At 48.5% G+C, this 22,199-nt stretch overlaps 1 protein-coding gene across 2 annotated transcripts in view; it reads right to left on the reverse strand.

The window, feature by feature from the left end:
- The window catches only part of TEX2 (testis expressed 2), a 110,098-nt gene that overhangs the window by 20,588 nt on the left and 67,311 nt on the right, over positions 1-22,199 (reverse strand). For both annotated transcript variants that reach the window (XM_018065357.1, XM_018065356.1), the window contains exons 5-7: positions 21,245-21,492; positions 9,190-9,336; positions 4,361-4,460 (exon numbers count right to left, since the gene is read on the reverse strand). In XM_018065357.1, the coding sequence (XP_017920846.1) occupies positions 4,361-4,460; positions 9,190-9,336; positions 21,245-21,492 (495 nt within the window). The remainder of the gene's footprint in view (positions 1-4,360; positions 4,461-9,189; positions 9,337-21,244; positions 21,493-22,199) is intronic.

Genomic DNA, 22,199 nt, shown 5'->3' on the forward strand with positions numbered 1-22,199 from the left:
AAGCCTTGCTCACTGAGCCCAGCTCATGTTACCTGCTCCATTTCCCTCTACCTGTAACTGATGGCTGATTTTCTCTCTGAAAGCTAACACCTGGCATCCGAAGAACAAAAGCTCTCAAAATGGAAGATGTAGTCATTTGTTATCAAGAACGGATGTTTGAGTTATTCAGCTCTTAGACAAGCACAACGGTGACTGTTCTGTTCCTGGCAAACAGACCGGTGCCATGTTGCTCCCTGGGATACCGCAGGAAACTAGTATTATTCATCGTACTTGGGTGTGTCCTTTAGGACAGATGTCATCTTTGGTTCTTTCGACCTGTAACTGTTCTCAGAATGGCTCCACCTTTCAAGGTCGACACAGTCCCAAATCAGAGTCTCTCCTCCCCATCTCACCCAAGACCTGCAAATGGGTACATTTTTCTCCTTTCCGCAGAAAGTATGTTTTTTCTTTCTGTAACACCAGCTGGCCAGACAGTGTGTGTGCCATTCTTGTGCTGAGCCCCACAGTCTGGCCTCGTCACTGTGGTCAGCCCTGGGCAGCTGCTCTCTTGATGAGGGTGTAGCCGACGGAACGGGAAGCTCACTGACTCTGGTTGCACTCAGCTCACAGCACTGAATAAAGGCACCAGGCACCATAAATCAAGGTCAAGAAGACAGTGTAGATGGTGGACCTGCCAGTCACGACTATGGGCATCTCTGGAGACAGACCAGCTTCCCACTCCTGTGGGACACAGTCATCTTTCCAGAGAATCCGAGCTCTTTAGTGGAAACCTGGGTTGCTGGCTGGGTTATCTTGAAACAGGGAAAACCGGTACCACACGGCTCTCTTTATCCACTCAGTGACCATCTGCAGACTTGACTCCACGTCGCAAACATCCTGAAGATTAAATGAATTAATCTGAACCTGAGGGGGCCATAGTCCACGTCCCTGGTTCATCCTGACACTGCTGATGCCCCCACAGGCACTGCTCTGAGACCTCTGGCTCCAGGTGTGGAAGATAAAAGCCTGGCCGACAGCCGAGGGTCCCCGCTGCACCCCTTGGGGAGGATCTTACTGATCAGGCTTCGCAGCAGCAAACACCAGCAGCTTCCTGTGTGTCCCTGTGCTCCCTGAGGGTGATGCAAAGCGCTTCATCTCCACCACGGCCAACAAAGGAGACGCTCCTGCCCCCAGCACTCTGTGGATGGGGAGACCGAGGTGCTGGGTGCTCAGTAACCTCCTGAGGCCCCGCTGTGGGGTCGCAAAGGAGCAGGGCCTGAAGGCAGGTGGCCCGGCCCAGAGCTGGCGCGCACACGAACCTCTGGCCTGGAAGCTGTGGAGCAGGATGAAGGCGAGGCTGCTGAGTGGCCTCTGGCGTGTCACCCCCTCTCTGCGCTTTGGCTTGTTCATCTAAACAGCACAGGGTCCTGCTAGGGAACCTCCGATTGCCTTCTCAAGTCTAAACAGTCAATCTAACCACTTCTTTAAGGGTTGGAAAAAGGAGCTATACCTTTCCTACGAATTTTTTTAAACTTTTTACTTTCTTTTGGGGTACAGCCAATTAACAATGTTGTGATAGTTTCAGGTGAACAGCTGCAAACGGACTCAGTCATACATAAACAGGTACCCATTCTGCTCCAAACGCCCCTCCCAACCAGGCTGCCACATAACATCGAGCAAAGTTCCCTGTGCTATACAGTAGGTCCTTGTTGGTTATCCATCATTTTAAATTAATTTTTATCCATAAGAAAAAAAGCTCAGGAGAGAATGGACCGAGAATGTACCAAATGTAGCAGAAACAGTCACCCGGTTATCTCTGAGTGGTGGGATAAAGGGTTATATTTTCCTTTTTACTTTTCTAAATATTCAAGCTTTCCATACTTTGGGTATTCATTGGATGAATGAAGGTGTAAACATTACCCTAACAGAGTTAATAAAACAACCAGAAAGAGCTTGGCCTGGTGGCCCTCCAAGGTCAGGCCCAGGGGAGAGCAGCCGGTGGGGACGAGGGGTGGGAGGAGGAGGCTGTGTGGCCTGCGGGGAAGGAAGGAGACCAGTCCCTGCCCCATATGAGGTGTGTGGGGGGCAGGCAGGGATCAGAGAAAGGCCCACAGCCAATTTCTAAGGGATGGCCTCTCTCCACCTTCTGGCCACCTGCTACTGGTGGGAAGTGAAAGTGCCCCAGGAAGTAAGGGTCCTCTTCTCTTATTTGCTGCACGAGAACCCGGCTGTGTGTTCTGGAGCCGGGATAGGTCAGTGGTGGCAGATGACTCAAGGTAAGTCCCTAGAGTCAGTTTTAACAAGTCACTCCTGATTTTAATTTCCCCCAAAGCGAAGGTTTCTCTTAGAACAATGGAACCCAAGCCACACCGTCCCTTCATGTTCATTTCTGTTTTACCATCACATGCATCCTTTGCAGAATTAGAAAAACCTAATTTGATCAAACTTTTAAAACCTACAGGCTTTATGTCTTTATCATTCCTTTCTTTAGTAACATTTCCTCCCTTGTTATGTAAGCAGGGAGATCTCTACAATTTGCCCTGAAAGGAGTTAAGTAAGCCTCAGATGGATTAAAAACTGGCAAAGCTTTGATCTGTATAATAAAATGTCTGGCTGCAGCTCTGGCTCCAGAGGAACAGGAAAGAGACTTTAGTGTATTTCACCCAAAGCCTTACAAAGCTGCCCTGAGAGGCTGCAGAGTTCACAGCCACCGGGACGCTTCTTAAATGCTTCAAAGCCTCGCTCTGGCCCTGCCCCCTCTTTGGAAATTTCTACTAATTCAACAAAGGACAGTCCTGAGATAAGAGACTGCAAATGCATTAGAAAACAGAGCATGCACACGTATTATTATATTTACTTTCTTTAAGCCCAACTCTCAGGAGGTTTATGTTAGCTGATCATTTACCAGCTCATTACCAGCCAATTCCTAATGAGGCAAAGGGCAACCCAGAGCCTGCTAGAGCCAGAGGAAGGCAGGCCGCCCTGGAATGCCGACGGGGCCGAGATCCGGGCTCCGCACCTGACATGTAGATAATGCAGCTTTTAAAACTTCACTTGCGGTTGAAGTATTGGAGTGGGGTGCCATTGTCTTCTCCAGATGAGATGCTAAGAACTGGAAAATCCCATGGATGGAGAAGCCTGGTAGGCTGCAGTCCATGGGATCGCTAAGAGTTGGACAGGACTGAGTGACTTAACTTTCACTTTTCACTTTCATGCACTGGAGAAGAAAATGGCAACCCACTCCAATGTTCTTGCCTGGAGAATCCCAGGGACGGGGGAGCCTGGTGGGCTGCCGTCTATGGGGTCGCACAGAGTCGGACACGACTGAAGCGACTTAGCAGGAGCAGGAAATATGAGCTTCACTGTCAGATGAAACATTTGTTAGAGCTGCTAACTGTAGAGCTGGAAAAAAAAAACCAACTCTTTGTATTTACATTAAATGTATACAACACAGAACTTGATTTCACTAAATATGTTCAGGAGCCATCTGATGGAGCCTTACAGAGATAAAAGTAGATGCTAGAGTTTATAAATTTTACAAAACATTTACTTCAAAACAAACATTCTCTTGAGAAGTTGTAGTCATTTCCTCTCTTACTTTGTTCCCGAGTGTTTTGAGGAGCACTGTAAATCTAGTTTAAGTGCAAAGAGGCTCTGGGCTTCCCTGGTGGTCTAGTGGTTAAGAGGCCACCTGCCAATGCAGGGGACACAGGTTCCGCCCCTGATCCAGGAAGATCCCATGTGCTTCGGGGCAACTCAGCTGGCGTGCCACAACTACTGAGGCCTGTGCGCCTTAGGGCCCGCACTCCGCAATAAGAGATGCCACAACAGTGTGCGAGGGGAGCGGGCCTGAAGCGCAGCCAGCGCCTCGCACCCTGCCAAGGGCAATGGCCATGCAGAGCCTGGCCACACAAAAGCTCAGGTCCCAGGAACTGGCATGTGGGCATCTCTGGGCTGGAGGAGGATCTTTGAGGAGGAGAAGTCCAGATATACTCCCCATCATTTTAAGGCTGTGACCATTAAGAACAGAAGACACACAGCATGAAATACGGTTAAAAACGCCTCCGCTAAAGTGAAAGTAGCTCAGCTGTGTCTGACTCTTTGAGACTCCACGGACTATACCCGCCAGGTTCCTCTGTCCATGGAACTCTCCAAGCAAGAATACTGGAGTTGGCTGCCATTCCCTTCTTCAAGGGATCTTCTTGAGCCAGGGATCAAACCCATTGCGGGCAGATTCTGCACCAGGGAAGTCCAAACACAAAAACAGGGAAGCCTCCAACTCTCACCAAACACAAAGCCTTGGTTTTCAATCTGCAGTGGTGGCTGTATTTTAACATTCATATAATCGCTCGGTTCCTCTCTAGAGCCAGTTAAGAGTTACCTTGGTGGTCAACGTAAGGCTTGAAGGCCTGAAGGATTTTTGGCACAGCTACCCCCATGTCAAGTTCCGTCAGAGTTAGCTCATTCATGAAGTACGGGAGCTGGAGGAGAGAAGGGAAAACGAAGGAGACACGTCAGTAGCCTGGTTAATGTTAGAAATCAAGTCTCTCAGAGGGAACGATGGGGTGGGGAGAACACATTTATTTAGCCAAAATTTATTAAGCACACACCACATACGAGGCATCCTGTTACAGACAGAGCTGTGGACAAATCAGGCAAGGTCCTTGCTCTCATGGGGTTTAGGTTGAAGGGGGAGAGACAGAAAAGTATCCAGCCTGACTCAGAGGCTGATTGGGCTACAGAGAAAGCAAGGTGGGCGATGGGGAGGAGGGATGCTGGACAGACTAACTCAGAGGTTGATTGGGCTACAGAGAAAGCAAGGTGGGCGATGGAGGAGGGAGGCTGGACAGCCTAACTCAGAGGTTGATTGGGCTACAGAGAAAGCAAGGTGGGCGATGGGGAGGAGGGAGGCGCGGAGTTCTGGATACGGTCAGCGAAGGCTTCTCTGAGGGTGCTGAGTGGCGAGAGGCCAGACTGTGGAGAAGGAATCAGTCATGCTGGTCAGGTTAATAATGTCCAGCATTGGCTGAAGTCTGGGAAAATGGACCTCTGAGAGGACTAGCGGGGAAGACAGGAAGTCACTAGAACATTTCCTGTAGGCCAACTCACAACATATATTAAAATCCTTTAAAAAAAAAAAAATCACATCCTTTGACCCCTGTGCTAGACCTTTTCCCTTTGCCTCCAGGGATCTGAGTTCCTCTCTACAGCCCAGGAGGCTGGTCTGCAGGAACCGCACGGGTGACCTCTCTTGCCCTCTGACTTCTGGTTGAGCTTGGCCAGTGGGACACAGAGTGGGCAGGGGGCTGGGAGGTACCAGGAGAGAAGTCCTGTCGGGCACTTGTCCCCTCCCTTTGCTCGAGGCCACAGGTCCTGCCAGACAGGCAGCACCTTCGCACAGCCACCCTGCCTGAGTCTAGGTAACCGCTCCCTGCCCGCTCTGGAGTACGCACTAGGACTTTTGGTTTCTCTGCATCAGTCCACACCTTCCTAAATCCTCCCTTTATTAAACTCTCCCCCGCGGCTTATTCCATCTGAAGGTGTCATGTGTTTCCCACTGGGACCCTAACTAACACAGCTGTCATTAAGAATTTACTCTAAATGAACTAACATAAGAGTGCTGGTATCACGCTTCGAAATTTCTACTTCACCTCAGGAGCACAAAATTTAATTCTATGCTTCCTCCACCTGGATTTATATATGTGTATGTATATTTTAAACAATAGAGTTTAGGTAGTCCATTCCTAATTTTAGTGTAAGACATAAATTAGGAATCTACCTTAATTTGTTTCCCCAATGGCTACTCAGGCGTCTTAACCTACTTCTAAATCTTTCCCTACTGACCTGCAAAGCCACCTTTCAATATGAGATTCCCACCTCACTGGAGTCTGTACTGAGCAGTTTCCTACCAGTACCAAAGTGCTTTTATTACTGTAGCTTTAAAATACATATTTAAATCTGGCAAGTCCCTTTCTTTTCTTTTCCCCAGAATTTTCTTAGTCTTATAAGTACTGCTCCAGTTAAACATTAGAATAATTTTGTAAAATTTAGAATATAATTAAGAGTTAAAAAAAATATTGAACATATGCTGAACATTTCCCATAAAATGAGAAGCACTGAGCCAAGCATGAATTTCGTGCCTATTTGGGCTGGACCTCTTTAGCTGTCTCTCTGCAGAGAAACTCAAGACATTTTCAGGATTCGCCAGTCAGAGAATGTCATCTCTGATTTTTTGTGGGGATGGAGGTGTTAAATAGGTTATGATGTCTGAGATGGACAAAACGTGACTAGAGACAGTATTCAAATGTGTGTTCTGAATTGGTGGTTGCTTTATTTGGAAAACCCTTTTTCCAAAGCATCAATGTTATATGGTTCTTGGCCTCCCAATCAGCCTACAGAAATGCTACTCAGCCAAGAATGTAGCCAAAATCTGGCACCCCTGCCCCAGTCCTTTGTGTCTATTATTGTCATCCTCACACCCAGTGTTTCTGGAGCAGGTCAGGTTTCTATGGGAACAGGAGTCGACACTGAGACAGGGAGTGAACTGCAGATAGAGAACACGGTGTCCCTCCCTGTGCCCCGTCCAGCCTCCCACCCACCCCCATCCTGGTTCCCTGGAGCCCCCAGAGGGCAGAGGAAGGGCCTGAGACGAAAGCGGGAATTGAAGGAGACTGAGAAAGGCTTGGTGCAGTGGTGGGTGCCAATTTCCAGTACGCAGGAGGGGGGTGGAGATCAGCCGGGCGTCTCTCCTACCTACTCACCTGAGTGCCCAACTCCAAGATTCTACAACATTTCTAACCAACGCCCCAGCCCTGCCTTGCTCAGATCTATGATCTGAATCCAAACTCTCAGGACCAGGCCCAAGAGCAGCTTCCTTCCTGTGCTGCAGGGGGGTTGCGGGCAAGGAAAGGTCACTCCCCCAACAGAGACTCTCCTCTTCCCACCCAAGGGAACCCACTGTGTGCTCTTTTCGTAAACCCAGCTGGGGACCGGGCACTCTCCAGGTTTCTGGGGGGCAAGCCGGAAACCACTGCAATATCTGAGCAGCATCTGCGGACCTGGGCACAGAGGCCATTACTACCGAGGGCTCGAAGGTGGTGCCGGAGCAGCTAGCCAAGCCCAGGGTGTACCTGCTGTCGGGACAGAAACTCAGCTTGTTTTAAACCCATCAATGGGCACCAGCTACACACACAGGGCTGCTCTTTCATGACGTAAGTCATAATCACGGGTAAAGGTGACAAGCTGAGACTGCAGCCAGCCAAGCGCTGTCCATGTGTCAGGCCCTCGAGGAGACCAGGAGACAGGGGAGATCTCTGTCCCAGGGGCAGCTGAGGACCCTCCAGCCATTCTGGCTCCTGACTGGTCATTCACCAACACTCACCACTGGATTTACGGAACTGCCCTGCCTAGGGAGGCTTGGCTATTTGCTGATAGTAGGAGTTCTCTTGGCAGGGGTGGTGGCAGGTTCAGAAGTGGGGTGACACCCTGCTGCCCTCAGGTGGGGGTGGAGGGGGGAGGAGCTGCTGAGGCTGGCAGTATGGGGAGGACAGCCCCTGCCTCTGAACTTCTGGCGCTGCTGGACTGGGGCCACTTTCTCCTCCCTAACCTCCCAGCACTCTGGCCTCAAAAAACAGGAGGAGGTTTAAGTTCGTGTCCTGCAAAATAGCCCACATGGCCAGCCAGCAAAGGGGGAAGATGAAAATGAGAGACTTCTCTCAACCTCTTCTGGGTTAGGGGACCCCACAGTTCTCTACCTGGGGTGGATTCCTGGCACACAGCGCTCTGATACCCTGCGCCAGTCTGTTCTGGAACGTCGGTAAGGGGAGGGCGGTGTCCCTCATCATCATGACCTGTGGCCCTCCTGCTCAGGGAAGCACCCACAACAGTCTCTGGGAGAAGAGAGGTACCAGCCCCACCCTTCACCTCCACCCAGAACTCAGGCCCTCCATGGTTCCCCAGAAAGTGGAGGAGGCTGAGTGAGCTCCAGGGTGGCTGGTGGCCTGTCCACTCCAAACTGCTTCCCCGGGGACCTGGCCAGCGGAGCAGGCAACCCTCAACTCGCCCGGAGAACACAAACAGGCTGACCTTGTCCACAGGGCCCTCCCACACCCCTGCCCTGAGCCCTGCCTCGAGACCCGCTCCTCGGGCGGAGGTGGCGCCTCTTCCTTCTCCTCAGGGCCTGGGGAAGGGACGACAATGACCAGCGTGGCAGGGAGAGCCTGCCTGGGTCAGGAAGGGCTCTGTTCATGATCTAAAGGAACCAAACCAAAGCTCCTCCACGCCCACAGTTTCTTCTAATGCCATCTTACCTTCATTCACTGTCTCCTAACATGGAGTCCCTGAACTCTCTGAGATCATGGGCAGGATTCTGTCACGGTACATTTTTCTAGGGAAAAGATCCATATGTTTCTGCTTCTCCAAGGTGGCTATGACCCAAAAGACCCACTGACCTCAGCTCCTGACTGGGCAAGCTCTCGTTGAGGATCTGGTGACCAAAGCAACTCTTCCTTGCGGGGTGTTCACTGGATCAAAACCTTAAGTCTCAGTCACCTAACTCGGGTCTCTTGGTTGGCAAAGGTGGTACTGAATGAGTCACTAAGCGGCAACCATGAGGATCACTTATGCAAGTTTAGACTCACTTCCAAGCGGGCCTACACCAGCACCAGGGCTGTTTCTTCAGCAGAGAGCCCAAAATAAAAACACCATCTGGCCAGAAGTAAAGGTCAAATGCAGACACACTGAGAGTGCGACGGAGGCCTTCCCAGCTTTGAGAGGAGCTGGGAAAGAGGCCTTATGTAGTCTGGCATTTTCCTCATAGCACTTGCTGTGTGGCCAAGACTGTGTGACTGGGTGAGCTCTCCCGCCATACAATTCAAGTTCGTTACTAACTTAAAGATAACAGAATTCTACACAGAGAAACAACTACAAAAGCTTACGTGGTCCCAAATCGAATCCTGGATGTGACAGTCCTAACATGGATAACAATGAGGGCCATGGAAGGAAAAAAGTAAACAGAAACAGTCAGTAAATCCCCAATGCAGTTAGTCAGATGTCAAGGTCACAGCCCAGATGTGTTATTTGGTAAGAACTCACTGCTCTCCATTTGTTCTGTGTTTTCAACTCCATTATTTTTCACTTAGGACGTAACGTATAAAATTTCCAGAAATTAAGATGTGATGAACTGGAAGGTTCTTGTGTGGAAAACCATACCTTTATTTTGCTGAGTTTCATTTGGATTTTCTTAGACACCAGATCAGACCAGTACTTCTCTCCTAAGAAGTCCCAAAACATTCTTCCAAGCAAGGCATTCACCCAGGCTTCCTGTTCCTCCTCCTCGGAGGGTGGCACCTCTGGCAACTGGCAAAAGGAAAGGGCCCAAAATTAGCTAGAAAGCAACTGGAGAACAAGACAGGTGCTTATTTCTATAAAGTCACTGAAAGTTCCTCCCTCTTGAGATGGGGGAACCACGAGTCGTATTTCTTCCCGATAAATTACAAGTCCCACATTATGTCAGTGAACAAGAAAAAGAGAAACGAAAGCCACCATCACCGACGAAAACTCCTCTTTGTCTATTTTCTTTTGCTACCAGTCTTCCTGTGAACCAGCTAGTATTTCATACAATTAGCTCAGCCATATTACCCTACCGCAACCCCCTCCCCTGCCCCCAAATCAGCTTGGTACCAACATTCTGACTCAGTGATATATCTGATCAAACGCTTGCCTATCCTTCTTCCAGTTAAGATTCCCACGATGTCTAATTATTGAGCTGGTCTCCCCAGGGAGCCCCAGGACGCTCACATTTAGCCTGACTCCTGTGAGGTCACGATTCTCTTGGGTGAAGGGCAAGGGTTGCTTAGAAATACTGGTGTCTCGGTGCTATATCTGGAGATGCTACTATAAGTGGGTAAGAGGATTTTCTAGAAGCTCTCTCATGGATGCAATGAGCAGGTGAGGTTGAGACCCACAGCGCTGGATTAGAGAGAGGAATTCTGTGAAACTCCTACAGCTGTCCTCTTCCATCTCAGCCCAGGCCTACCCTCTACTGGATACAATCCATCCGAAACGCCTGTCAGGCCAACGTGCGAGGTGGTGGTGGTGGTTTAGTTGCTAAGTTGTGTCCGACTCTTGCGGCCCCATGGGCTGTAACCCTCCAGGCTCCTCTGTCCATGGAATTTTTCAGGTAAGAATAACTGGAGTGCGTTGCCATTCCCTTCTCCAGGGCATCTTCCCAACCCAGGGATTGAACCCAGGTCTCCTGCATTGCAGGTGGATTCTTTACCGATTGAACCACCAGGGAAGCCCAATGTGGGAGGTGGGAAAAGAGCAAACCCTGTCAGCCTCTAATTTCCAAGGCAGAGTATTGAGCTCTAGACTCTTGGTGGGAGAGGGCCAGGGTGGGGGACAAGAGGAGGGAGAAGTGGCCAGGACACCCACGGCCCCTGTCATGGTGCAAGTGACGCTTGGGGGCATCCACTGACCCTATACCCGGCCCTGGGGTAAGACTCCTTCTCAGGCTCCCTCACTGGCATCTCACAATACCCCAGGAAGACAGAACTTTCACTTCTATTTTAGGAGGAAAAAACAGACTCAGCACCGATCAGTGCCCTGCCTGAGGCCCCTAATTCATCAGCGCAGCCTGACTCACAGCCCCACCCAGCCGTCCTCCAGTGCTCTATCCTGTGGGAGTCAGAGGGACTGACTGGCCCCTCGTGTGACAGCTGTGTCCTGTGCCGAGGGCTCTAATGAGATGACAGCTTCACAGAATCAATTAGCCTTGGAAAGCAAAGGCCAAAAGGACTAGAAATGCAGGGTCTGCGGGCTGTTCACCCTTCCTCTTCCCTCTACGGCTGATACAAATGCATTTGGATTCCTCACGGCTGCCTGCAGCCATTACACACAGACGCCTCTGTGCGCCACACGTGCTGGCTCACGCCAGTCACGTCTGTCCTGGGCAGCCCCACACAGCTGTGTCCTAGGCTGGTGGCAGAGTACACGCGTGCGTGGCCTGGTGCTCATGGATTTGACACTTCAGAGATCTGGTGACGTGCGAGTGTCCTAAAGGTCTATGGCAGGTATCTATGTGTGACTCCTCTGAAGTCCAGAGGCCTTAAGAGTCTGGCCCAGTAGAACTGGCCACTGAGCGTGTGTGGAGCTTGGCAGACCACCCAGCGCCCACCTGTCCTCTCCTCCCATCAGAGCGTGTGCCATCTCTCGCTTTGGGGACTTGGTGTTCACTTGCATTTCCTAATGTAATCGCTCAGTCGTGTCCGACTCTTTGCGACCCCACAGACTGTAGCCTACCAGGCTCCTCTGTCGTGGGATTTTCCAGGCAATAGAACTGGAGTAGATTGCCATTTCCTTCTCCAGCCGATCTTCCCGATCCAGGGATCGAACCCAGGTCTCCCACATTGTAGACAGAAGCTTTTACTGTCTGAGCCACCAGGGAAGTCCCGTTACTGCATATAAGCAGGGATATTCTATGTCCGAGGAGTCCTTCAAATTGGGATGTTTTCAAAGTTCTCCCTTATGAATGTTGGTGAGTTTCATGAAAAAAAAAATTAAACTCTGGTTTAAAAAATAAACACGTCGGTCCCTGCATTTCAGAAGACACAGCTCCAGCTGCCTCGTGTGAGCAGCTGTGAGGCACCCTCTCTGTGCCCTTCTCGTGTTGCACAGGCTTCCGAGAGCAACCAGGGCACCTCGGCCACCAGGTCCTGGATGGATGAGCAGGAGTCTGTGCCCAGGAAGCACTGTCATGCCTCAAGTTGTATGTGGGTTTTGGAATCGCTTTTTTTCTCTGCCCGAACGTCTGCACCCCACCCGAGGGGGTTCCGGTCTAGCTTTTCCGAGGTTACTCACTGTCTCTGAGTCACATTAGATTATCCACGCAGACTTCTGAGTGAGCGCTCACCCAAGGACAATGCCCTCCTCCCCCCAGGGAGCCGGGTAGAGCCAAGATGCTGCCCACGCAGGACAGCACATGTCACGCTCAGATCTGTAGGCTGTACAGAGAAGAGGTCACTCTTTCTCCTCTCCTGTGGGAGGGCTGGCCCTTTACTAACCTCTCCTTACACCCGAGTTATTCACAGGAAACGGGGTTTAACACAAAATAGCAAGAAACAAAGCCTATTTCACAACTTTTGTCCAAGCCAAAGGCATATGATGTGGAAACAAATTTCCGAAATTACTGACAAGCAGGCTGTGTTTTTCTTTTCAACTGTTCCTTTTTCTAATGCAGGGTTTCGTCTCAGACTTGAGGGGAACAAAGAAAAATCCAGGAGCAGCAGAATACTGACAATGCATCAGAGCAGCTTTATGAACAAAATCTGGGTTCAACAGGCTGCCAGAAAGAATGCATTTTCAATGGAAGTCATAAACATGTAACACCTTAAACAATAAATGTGCATATATTTCCTCAGGCTGCAGGAATGTGAGAAGTATATTCATGCCACCATTTCAACTAAAGATGTATATTTAGAAAGGGTATGTTTCTAAAAATGGCTCCCAAAATAAAGTTTGGAGAGCTCAATGGCCGGGAGCTGAAGTAAGGCCTTTAGAACGGTCTGATTAGCTCTCGGGAGATATTTTATTAAAAACTAACCCGTAGAAAGAAAATAGTACAGATTTACTTTGTGCGGTTTACTTGTCTCCTATTATAAATAGCCAGATGAGCCCAGCTTTTTATTTTTATTTTATTTATTTTTTTTTAATTTTATTTTTTACTTTATTTTACTTTACAATACTGTACTGGTTTTGCCATACATTGACATGAATCCACCATGGGTGTATACAAGCTCCCAATCCTGAATCCCCCTCCCACCTCCCACCCCATATCATCTCTCTGGATCATCCCTATGCACCAGCCCCAAGCATCCTGTATCCTGTATCAAACATAGACTGGCACTTCGTTTCTTACATGATAGTATACATGTTTCAATGCCATTCTCCCAAATTATCCCACCCTCTCCCTCTCCCTCAGAGTCCAAAAGTCCGTTCTATACATCTGTGTGTCTTTCTCTGTCTCGCATACAGGGTCATCATTACCATCTTTCTAAATTCCGTATATATGTGTCAGTATACTGTATTGGTGTTTTTCTTTCTGGCTTACTTCACTCTGTATAATCGGCTCGAGTTCCATCCATCTCATTAGAACTGATTCAAATGTATTCTTTTTAATGTGAGCCCAGCTTTTTAGGGACAAAAAGGGCTTAGTGGCTTTGCTGCTAAGGTTTGGTCACACACAGTCTGGTGTCATGAGGGTTTCACAAAGGGCTGCATGGTCCAGGAGAAGGAACAGTGGAAGACCCTCCCACAGGGGCTGTTTCCCCAATTACAAAACCAAACGTAAGTACCATAGAAAACACCCATAATCCCACTATCCAGATTTAATTATTTAAAACATTTTAATTATATCTTCTTTTGGTCTGTTTTCAATGTACATATACTTTTAAGAATACGTTGCTTAAAAAAAAACAGATGTAACTAACGTGGTTTTGTATCCTTTTATAAAAACAGATGTACAGAGATATAATCCAGGAGGCATTACTGGTAAAGAACTCACCTGCCAATGCAGGAGACTCAAGAGACTCAGGTTCAATCCCTGGGTTGGGAAGATCCCATGGAGAAGGGTATGACAACCCCCTCCAGTATTTTTGCCTGGAGAATCCCATGGACAAAGGAGCCTGGCGGGCTACAGTCCATGGGGTTGCATAGAGTCAGAAACGACTGAATTGACCAAGGACACAGCACAATCCACATACCATACAGTTCACCCATTTAAAGAACATAATCAGCGGTATTTGATATAGTCAGGGTCGTGAAGCCATGAGCACAGTCAATTTTAGGATATCTTCATTACCTCCAAAGAAACCCTGTATCCACTAGCAGTCACTCCCCATTCCCCCCAACTCCATCCCCACCAGCCTGGGGCAACCAATCACTAATCCATGGCAGTGAATTTGCCTATTCTGGACATTTCATAAAAATGGAATCACACAATGTGTGTTCTTTTGTGACTACTTCTTGCACTAAGCATAATGTTTTCAAGATCACCCATGATGTAGCACATAACAGTACATCCATCATTTCTTCATATTGTGGAATAATACTCTATTATGTGCATACATCACACTCATTCATCCTTCAATTGATGGCTACTTCAGTTGTGTTCCACTTCTCACTACTGTGAAAAACACTGCTGTGAACAGTTGTTCACAAGTTTTTGTGTGGACACAGTTTCATTTCTCTTAGATATATACACAGGAGTGGAACTGGATCCCGTAACTTTTAAGTTTATTTAACATTCTGTTGTTGTTCAGTTGCTCAGTCTTTGCAACCCCGGGGACTGTGGCATGTCAGACTTCCCTGTCCTTTAACCATCTCCCAGAGCTTGCTCAAACTCATATCCACTGAGTCGGTGATGTCATCCAACCATCTCGTCCTCTGTTGTCCCTTCTCCTGCCTTCAGCCTTGCCCAGTATCAGGGTCCCTTCGAATGAGTCAGCTCTTCGCATCAGGTGGCCGAAGCGTTGGAGCTTCAGCTTCAGCATCAGTCCTTCCAATGAATAGTCAAGACTGATTTCCTTTAGGATTGACTGGTTTGATCTCCTTGCTGTCCAAGGGACTCTCAAGAATCTTCTCTAATACCATAGTTCAAAAGCATCAATTCTTTGCCACTCAGCCTTCTTTACGGTCAAACTCTCACATACATACATGACTACTGGAAAAATCATAGCTTTGACTACACGGACCTTTACGTAATGTCAGCAATGTAATGTCTCTGCTTTTAAAAACGCTGTCTAGGTTTGTCACCGCTGTTCTTCCAAGGAGCAAGTGTCTTAATTCTGTGGCTGCAGTCACCATCTGCAGTGATTTTGGAGCCCAAGAAAATAAAGTCTGTCATTGTTTCCATTGTTTCTCCATCTATTTGCCATGAAATGATGGGACCATATGCCATGATCTTCGTTTTTTGAATGTTGAATTTTAAGCCAACTTTTTCACTCTCCTCTTTTACCTTCATCAAGAGGCTCTTTAACCTCCTCTTCGCTTTCTGCCATAAGGGTGGTGTCATCTGCATATCTGAGGTTATGGATATTTCTGCCGGCAGTCTTGATTCCAGCTTGTGCTTCATCCAGCCCGGCATGTCACATGATGTACTCTCTATAGAAGACATTCTGAGGAACCATTAAACTGCTGTCTGCAGCAGCTGCGTCACTGCACATTCCCACCGTACAAGGGTTCCCGTTTCTCCACACCCTCACTAACTGCGACTGTCTTTTCACTCTAGCCATCCTAGTGGATGAGAAGTAGCACTGCATTCCGGTTTCGAATGGCATTTCTCTGATGACTAATGACTTTGAATATATTTTGTATGCTTACTGGTCATTTGCATATCTTCTTTGGAGCAATAACTGTCCAGATCCTCTGCCTATTTCTTAATTAGGTTTTTGTTATTGAGTTGTAAGAGTCCTTTGTACCAGTGATCCCCAATCTTTTTGGCACCAGGGACTGGTTTCATAGAAGACAATTTTTCCACGGACCAGGTTCGTGGCGGGGGATGGTTTCAGAATGGTTCAAGCGCTACTGCCCACTGTATTTCTATTATTATTATGTCAACTCCACCTCGGATCATCAGGCATTAGATCCTGGAGGCTGCAGACCCCTGCGTTATATATTCTAGGTACAAGGCTCTTAGACATATGATTTGCAAACTCTGGGTTGTTTTTTCCCTTTCTTGATGGTATGTTTGCAGCATAAATGTTTTAATGTTGATGAAGTCCAATGTATCTTTTTTTTTCCTCTGGTTGTGCATACTTTTGGTATTTTATCTAAGAAGTTTTAATCTACCTCCAAATCACAGAGATTTACTCCTATGTTTTCTTCTAAGAGTTTCATAGTTTCTGTTCTTCTAGGATCCATTCTGAGTTAACCTTTGTATACAGTGTGAGGGAGAAGTCTGACCTCATTCTTTGGCATGTGGATGTCCAGTTGCTGTAGCACTGTTTGCTGAAAAAACTATACTTTCCCCCACTGAGTTGTCATGACACTCTTATCTGGAGGCTTTCTAAAATTTATTTTTAAATTGGATATATGGCTTTATATTTTTTACTTATTGTATGATAAGCACTTCACAATTCCACTTGTAAAAATTTAAAAAGCAGACTCTGAGGAGGCAAAGAGGAAGCCTTGGGAAGCCACTCTGCCTGTTAAGACTTCCTGGTTTCTGTTTGATTCCTGTTTGCTCTGTAGAGTTCTTATCTCCTGATAACACCAAACAGGAGGTAGTCCGTTATGATCCAGTTTTTAGGTTAACAAGATAGCGGAACTAGTAATAATGAAGACAGGACTCTCCAGACCTGGGGCAGACTTTAACACCTTCCAGCAAAAAGCAGTGTGGCAGTGTGTGATGCGATCTGAACACCAGAGCCGCATGCTTGGAGGACTCACAGAGCACGGCCTCACCGATGTCCCCCCTCCCCAGGCAGGCCGCTCTGGGGCCCACAGAACTAGCGGCATCCCTGGCCTTGCACCCCTCAGCAAATCCACAGGCTGCCAGTGGGTCTCCCCTCCTGAGGTCCCCACTCCAGGTAATACTATCCCACCTTTAGACATTTCTTAAGAGCTTCCTCATTTTCTTAATTTAGATCTTCTCCTCAAACCAAGGAGACCACCTCAACAAGATGGTCAAGCTCTGGGTCAACCTCGTGGTCTCACTGTTCTAGAGGGTAAGCTGCCTGAGAAAAGAGAAAAGCACCAAGATCACAGGGCTTTGGAGACTTCAGAGGCTGGCACAGCCTGTGCTTGTGAGATAACACAGAATCATGAGGGCAAGTCAGGGCTCAGCAACTGACGGCTAACTGCTAACCATCTGGAGAACCAGGCCCTTCCTCCAAAAACAGTGGTATTTTATAATTCAAGTTTTGAGCTCCAAAGTGCCTTCAGAAACCCCCAAAGTTGCTTTTAATTATTGAGTGAGAATAATGAACAAAAGTGCTTAGTACTGTTTAATCCAAGTCTACAGGGAGCCTGGTGGGCTGCCATCTATGGGGTCGCAGAGTCGGACACAGCTGAAGCGACTTAGCAGCAGCAGGCTATATTTACTAATTATCACTGGCTGTTGTTAACATGGGTTTGGCTCCTGGGCACCTGCGGCCTCACTCACCTCCCGACCCAGCTCAGCACTGGGCAACGTGTGAAAAAGGAGGCCAAGCGTGTGGACACTGCCATTAGACCTGGAGCCCTCCGGGTGAGGAAGGCTTTGAACATGGCCTGTCAGAGGAAGCGACAGAGTGGGGCACAGGTTGGAGCTGTGTCCCAAGCTCCCTGAACAGAAGGGGAAGGACATGTGACCTGAGGTAAGTGTGCAGATGGTGGCCCACACTGACAGAGGGACAGTGTGACCTGAAGAGATGTCCAAGGTCCCCTTGAGTCTCAGAGGCCCTTCAATCCCTCCTGGACTCGTGACAGCAGAGTCAACATGAACCAAAGAAATACCCTGGCCATCTCGGGCAGGAAGGATGTGCACAGATGACCACATCCGAAAGGTCCACACTTGATGAAACTGTGAGGAAATAGGCATTCTTGTGGCCAGTGGGAATGAACACTGGTGCAACCCTTATGGGGGGGAATTTGGCAATATGTAACAAAACCACATGTGAGTTTACATTTTGACATTCTGCTAAGATTTTACCGTGAAGCTATATCCCCAATAAGACAAAAATACACATCCACAAGGTTGTTCACTGAAGTGTTATTTGTAACTGCAAAATATCATAAACCATCTATATGCCTATAAGAGACTGAATATACTATAGAACATTAACACGATGAAGTCAGTCTTCACGGCTGTTTTAAGAAAAAATCAAGAGGAAGGGAAGATACCTAAGAACTGACGTGGAGTGATTTCCAGAGTGTACTGGTAAGTGAAAAGAGCACGCGGGAGAGTGTCCTTAGCATGGATACCCTCTGTGTAAGAAAGGAAGGGAAATGAAACCAGAGAGGATAAGCCAGAGACTAAGGACACTGGTTCACTCTTGGGGTGAGGGTGGGGGTGGGGAGGATGGCATGGATGAATAGGGTGGGGGAGATGGCACTTTTCTGAGTATGGCTTTCTACAGCTTTGGTTGGGGAACCATGTTAACACTTCACAGGCAAAGAATAGAAAGGAAAATCAAAGACGGGGTTGGGTCCTCATTTGCTCAAATGGCAAAATTAAAGAGAAATAAAACTAGTAAAGAACTATCTCCCCTGAACAGAAAAGCCTGAAAAGTAACGGAAGGTGTACAGGAATAAACACTGTAGCAGATCTTATGTCCCCAGAATGGTGCAATGCTCTTCTAAGAATTTGCTGCTCCCTCAGCAAAAGGTAGCATCTATGCCCCTCTGGGCTCTTTGACCACTTTGACTAATAGCGCAGGAAGGAAGCGACATTATTTTACTTCCGAGATGAGCCATACTTTTACTGTCGTAACAGGCAGTACAGTGTCTACCTGTCTTTTTCTCTAGGGACGCTTGTGCTTAGAACCCAGCCACCACAATGAAGGAAGCCCAGGCCACAAGGAGAAGAACCAAGGCCCTCAGCCTGAACTCCCAGCCAGCACTCAGTGTCTACATGCAAGCCGTGTGAGCACCATCTTCGAAGCAGGTCCTCCAGCCCCAGGTCCAGCCTCCCCATCTGACACTATGTGGAGCAGGAAGAAAGCTTTACTGCTAGGCCTGGTGAAATTATAAATTTGTGAGCAAAATAAATCATTGCTATTGTTTTAAGCTACCCCATTTGAGGCTGTTTGTTACATGGCAATAGATAACCAACACACACGCCTATACCTTATTCACAACCGTCTCTACTCTCAGACCACCCGAGAGCCAGGATGCAGCCAACATGTAGCCAACATGTGCTTCAGGCCGGCCAAGCAGATGTGGAAACCCAGCACCAATGCTCTTGCACTTTCTTCAAAAGCCCCTCTTCCAAAGACAGCTGTCTGTTCACACAGTTCTGGTTCTCTGCGGTTTCCTAGCTTGGGCAGATTAGAATCAGCAAATTAAGGAGAAGGGTGGGAGATGAGGATAAGCACTCAAGGGAGGGCAATTAGAAGGACACACAGCAACACCAGCCAACGGACAACTGACAGAAAATGCTGCAGAGTCTGTGGTCTGGGATGGCTCAGACGGGATGAAAGGCCCGAACTCAGTGGCCTCGCCAGACCACAGGCCAGAATTTCCATGTGTTGTACTGAGTCTTTAAATCAGCAAGGCAAGATGAAATCATCCCTGCCTGCTCTGCCTAAGGGGGCCAGGAAGTGCCATGTGGTTTTTAGAGATTTTTATCAGGCGCAGAAGATGAAAAGAGATCCTGGTGCCTAAAGGGGTAGCGCTGAAGTGCCTGGAAGAAAGGTCGGCGACAGCAGCGCTAGGCCGGGGGCTGGGCCGCGTGCCAGCAGGGCCTCCCACAGACCCCAGAGACGAGGCGAGACACGCACATGTAGACACATACTGAGGGAATGATGCTCTAAAGCTGTTAATTTTCAGAACTCTTTTTTAAAAAGCAAGCATTTACTCAGATCATTTTCTCACATCACACAGTTCTCCTCCAGAGTCTGATAAAGGGTCAAGACAGCTGACTGCCCAGGGAGAAAGGGAACCGGGGGGGGGGAGTAGGAGTCAGTGGTAAACAGGACATTTCTAGAACAGTTGTATATGATCCCACCCTAGCTTAGCAGGAAGCTTACTTCCCACTCTAGCTGGTAAATTAAGTCAGAGGTACAGGCAGTAGGTCAGAGGCCAGCAAAGGCATATGGTCTTTTCTGGCCCTGACAGAGTAGGCTGGGGGTAGGTTCTGGGGCCTCTTCCATAGTGAAGAGGGTCAACAGAAGAAATAAAGGCTGAGGGCACAAAGAGGAAGGCCCCAGATGCTTCCGGTTAACAGAAACACGGTCAACTGATCAGATGTCAAACACTTTAGCAACTGAACATGGCTTCGTCCTACTCCACAGGCGGATGCTGTGCTTCTAAACCTGAGTGGCTGGAGGCCTGCGGTAAAGCACAGTCTGAGAGGACCCACCAAGATGGCAGTCCTGGCAGCCAAAGGGCCTTGGAATCTCAGATCAGGTTTTGAGTGCTCCATCACTTAGCAACTGTAAAATTAACCTAATTAACTTCTGTGAGGTTGGGTCTCTCCACCTACAAAATGGAAACAGTACTAGCTGGTTTGCAAGACTGTTCAAGGGATCAGAGTAATTCTATTAAAGGATCTAGCAGAATCTGGCAGATGGCAGCTTATATTAATCACAAATGCTCTCGAGTCAATGTCCAGCTTGTTATACAAATACTGTGCAAATAATGCTGATGGTAAACCTTCAAAAGCCCTGGACACAGCTGAGGAGTCTGAGAAGTTGAGAATACAATGGTTATTGAAGAATTAGACTTCTGTTGCTAATGATTTTGTGAATTTCCCTACTGGTCACCCAGCTGCTCAGATCAAATGCTAGGGGTAACCTCTGACTGCTCTGGTTCTCGCCATCATGCGTGGAATTCACCCGCAAACCCAGCCAGCTCCCTCCAAGAGTCTCCCAAAGGCAGCTGCGTCTCAGCCCTGCTGTGACCCTTCAGTCTCAGCCCCACTCTTGGCTGCCACCATCACCTCCCATCCACCCTCCTCCTCCTCCACCTCTTCTCCATGAGAGTCACATATCTTTTTCAAATTCAAATCAGATCAACATTTTGTCCTGCTCAAAACCCTCCCAGGGCCTCGATCTGACTGCCAAGGAGCTGACCTGAGGAGGCCGTGCCTCTGTCCCTCACTCACTGTCACCCACGCCAACCTCATGGCGGTTCCCTGAACACTGCAGCCACATCCCTGCTTTGGGGCCTCTGCACCTTCTGGTTCCCACACCTGGAACACTCCCCCGACACAGACCACAGGGCTTGCTTCCTCACTCTGGCCAAGGCTCTGCCCAAGTGTCGCATCCTCAAAGAGGCCCTCCTCTTGAGAGCACTGCGATGATCAATCTAAAGCAGCCATTCTGGCTACTTTCCATTCTCCCTTGTCTGGCTTTATTGTAATCCTTATCAGCACCTGATGTTCACTGCTCACTGTCTCTCAGACTAGAGTTCAAGTTCCCTAAGAGCATGGCCCTCATCTGTCTGGTTCATCACTGTGTCCCCAGTGCCTGGAACAGGGCCTGGTACAGAAGAGCTGCTCGAAGGGCTGAAGTACGAAGACCTGAGTTTACACGTAGATCAGCCAGGCCAGGGCAGCCAGCTTTACCTTTTTCCCCGCGGTGGGGCTGCTCTCCGCGCTCTGCACAGGGCTCCTCTGGGGGCTCCGGTTTTCCTGGGGGACACACCTAGCCATGTACACACTGTAGTCCAGAAGCATCTTTTGCCGCACGCCGCCCACCAGCTCCTTCTGCTTCGGCTGGGCCACGAGCTCGTCCACGCTGCCTTTGCTGCTGCTGCGGCTGTGGGTCAGGTGCCCCGAGGGGCTGCTGTGTCTGCTATGTGAGGGCAAAACCCCTGGGACAAAGAAGAGATGGCTGTTAACACAGACGAAGAGTGTAACACCAAGGGAAACGGAACACAAAGCGTACTCCACTGGGTTCAATTGAAAAGTGGCTAAAATGCTATCAATCACTGTTCAAAAAACATAAGACTATTTCCCACCCTGAAAGACACCTTCCACCGTAATGATAGATCACTTTTTTAGAAGAGTTTTCATTTTTCTTCAAGATGATTTGGAGTAATGAGAGCCATGATACATATCTGGTAGGTACCTTTCTTTCTTCCTGGTAACCTCTTAGGGTCAAATGCAGGACTGATATACCTCCCAGGGGCACATGGAAAGGGGGCAGAAAGCTAACTGGAACTGCCTTAAGCCTGTGGATGGACAAATACACCATCTTTCATTCATTCATTCAACACATTGTTTAAATCAAGCACTTTCTCTGGGCCAGTTTCACAGTAAGAAAAAGATTAAGACATACACAATAACTGCCCTTGAACTCAGGCACCCAGGCAAATAAACCACAGTTTTCTGTAATAAGCACTGTAACTGAAGCACGACTGGGAAGCAGAGGGAGAGTGCCTCTGCCCGAGAGAGCTGAGAGGCGCTTCCTGCAGCACTGACCTCCACAGGCAGTGACCTCTGGACTGCCCCTTGAAGAAACAGTTGGCAATTTTCCCGGCCCAGGTGGGGAAGAGCATGCCAGGTAGAGGGAACTGCA

This window comes from Capra hircus, chromosome 19, assembly GCF_001704415.2.
Source record: "Capra hircus breed San Clemente chromosome 19, ASM170441v1, whole genome shotgun sequence".
In the NCBI taxonomy this organism is placed as follows: domain Eukaryota; kingdom Metazoa; phylum Chordata; class Mammalia; order Artiodactyla; family Bovidae; genus Capra; species Capra hircus.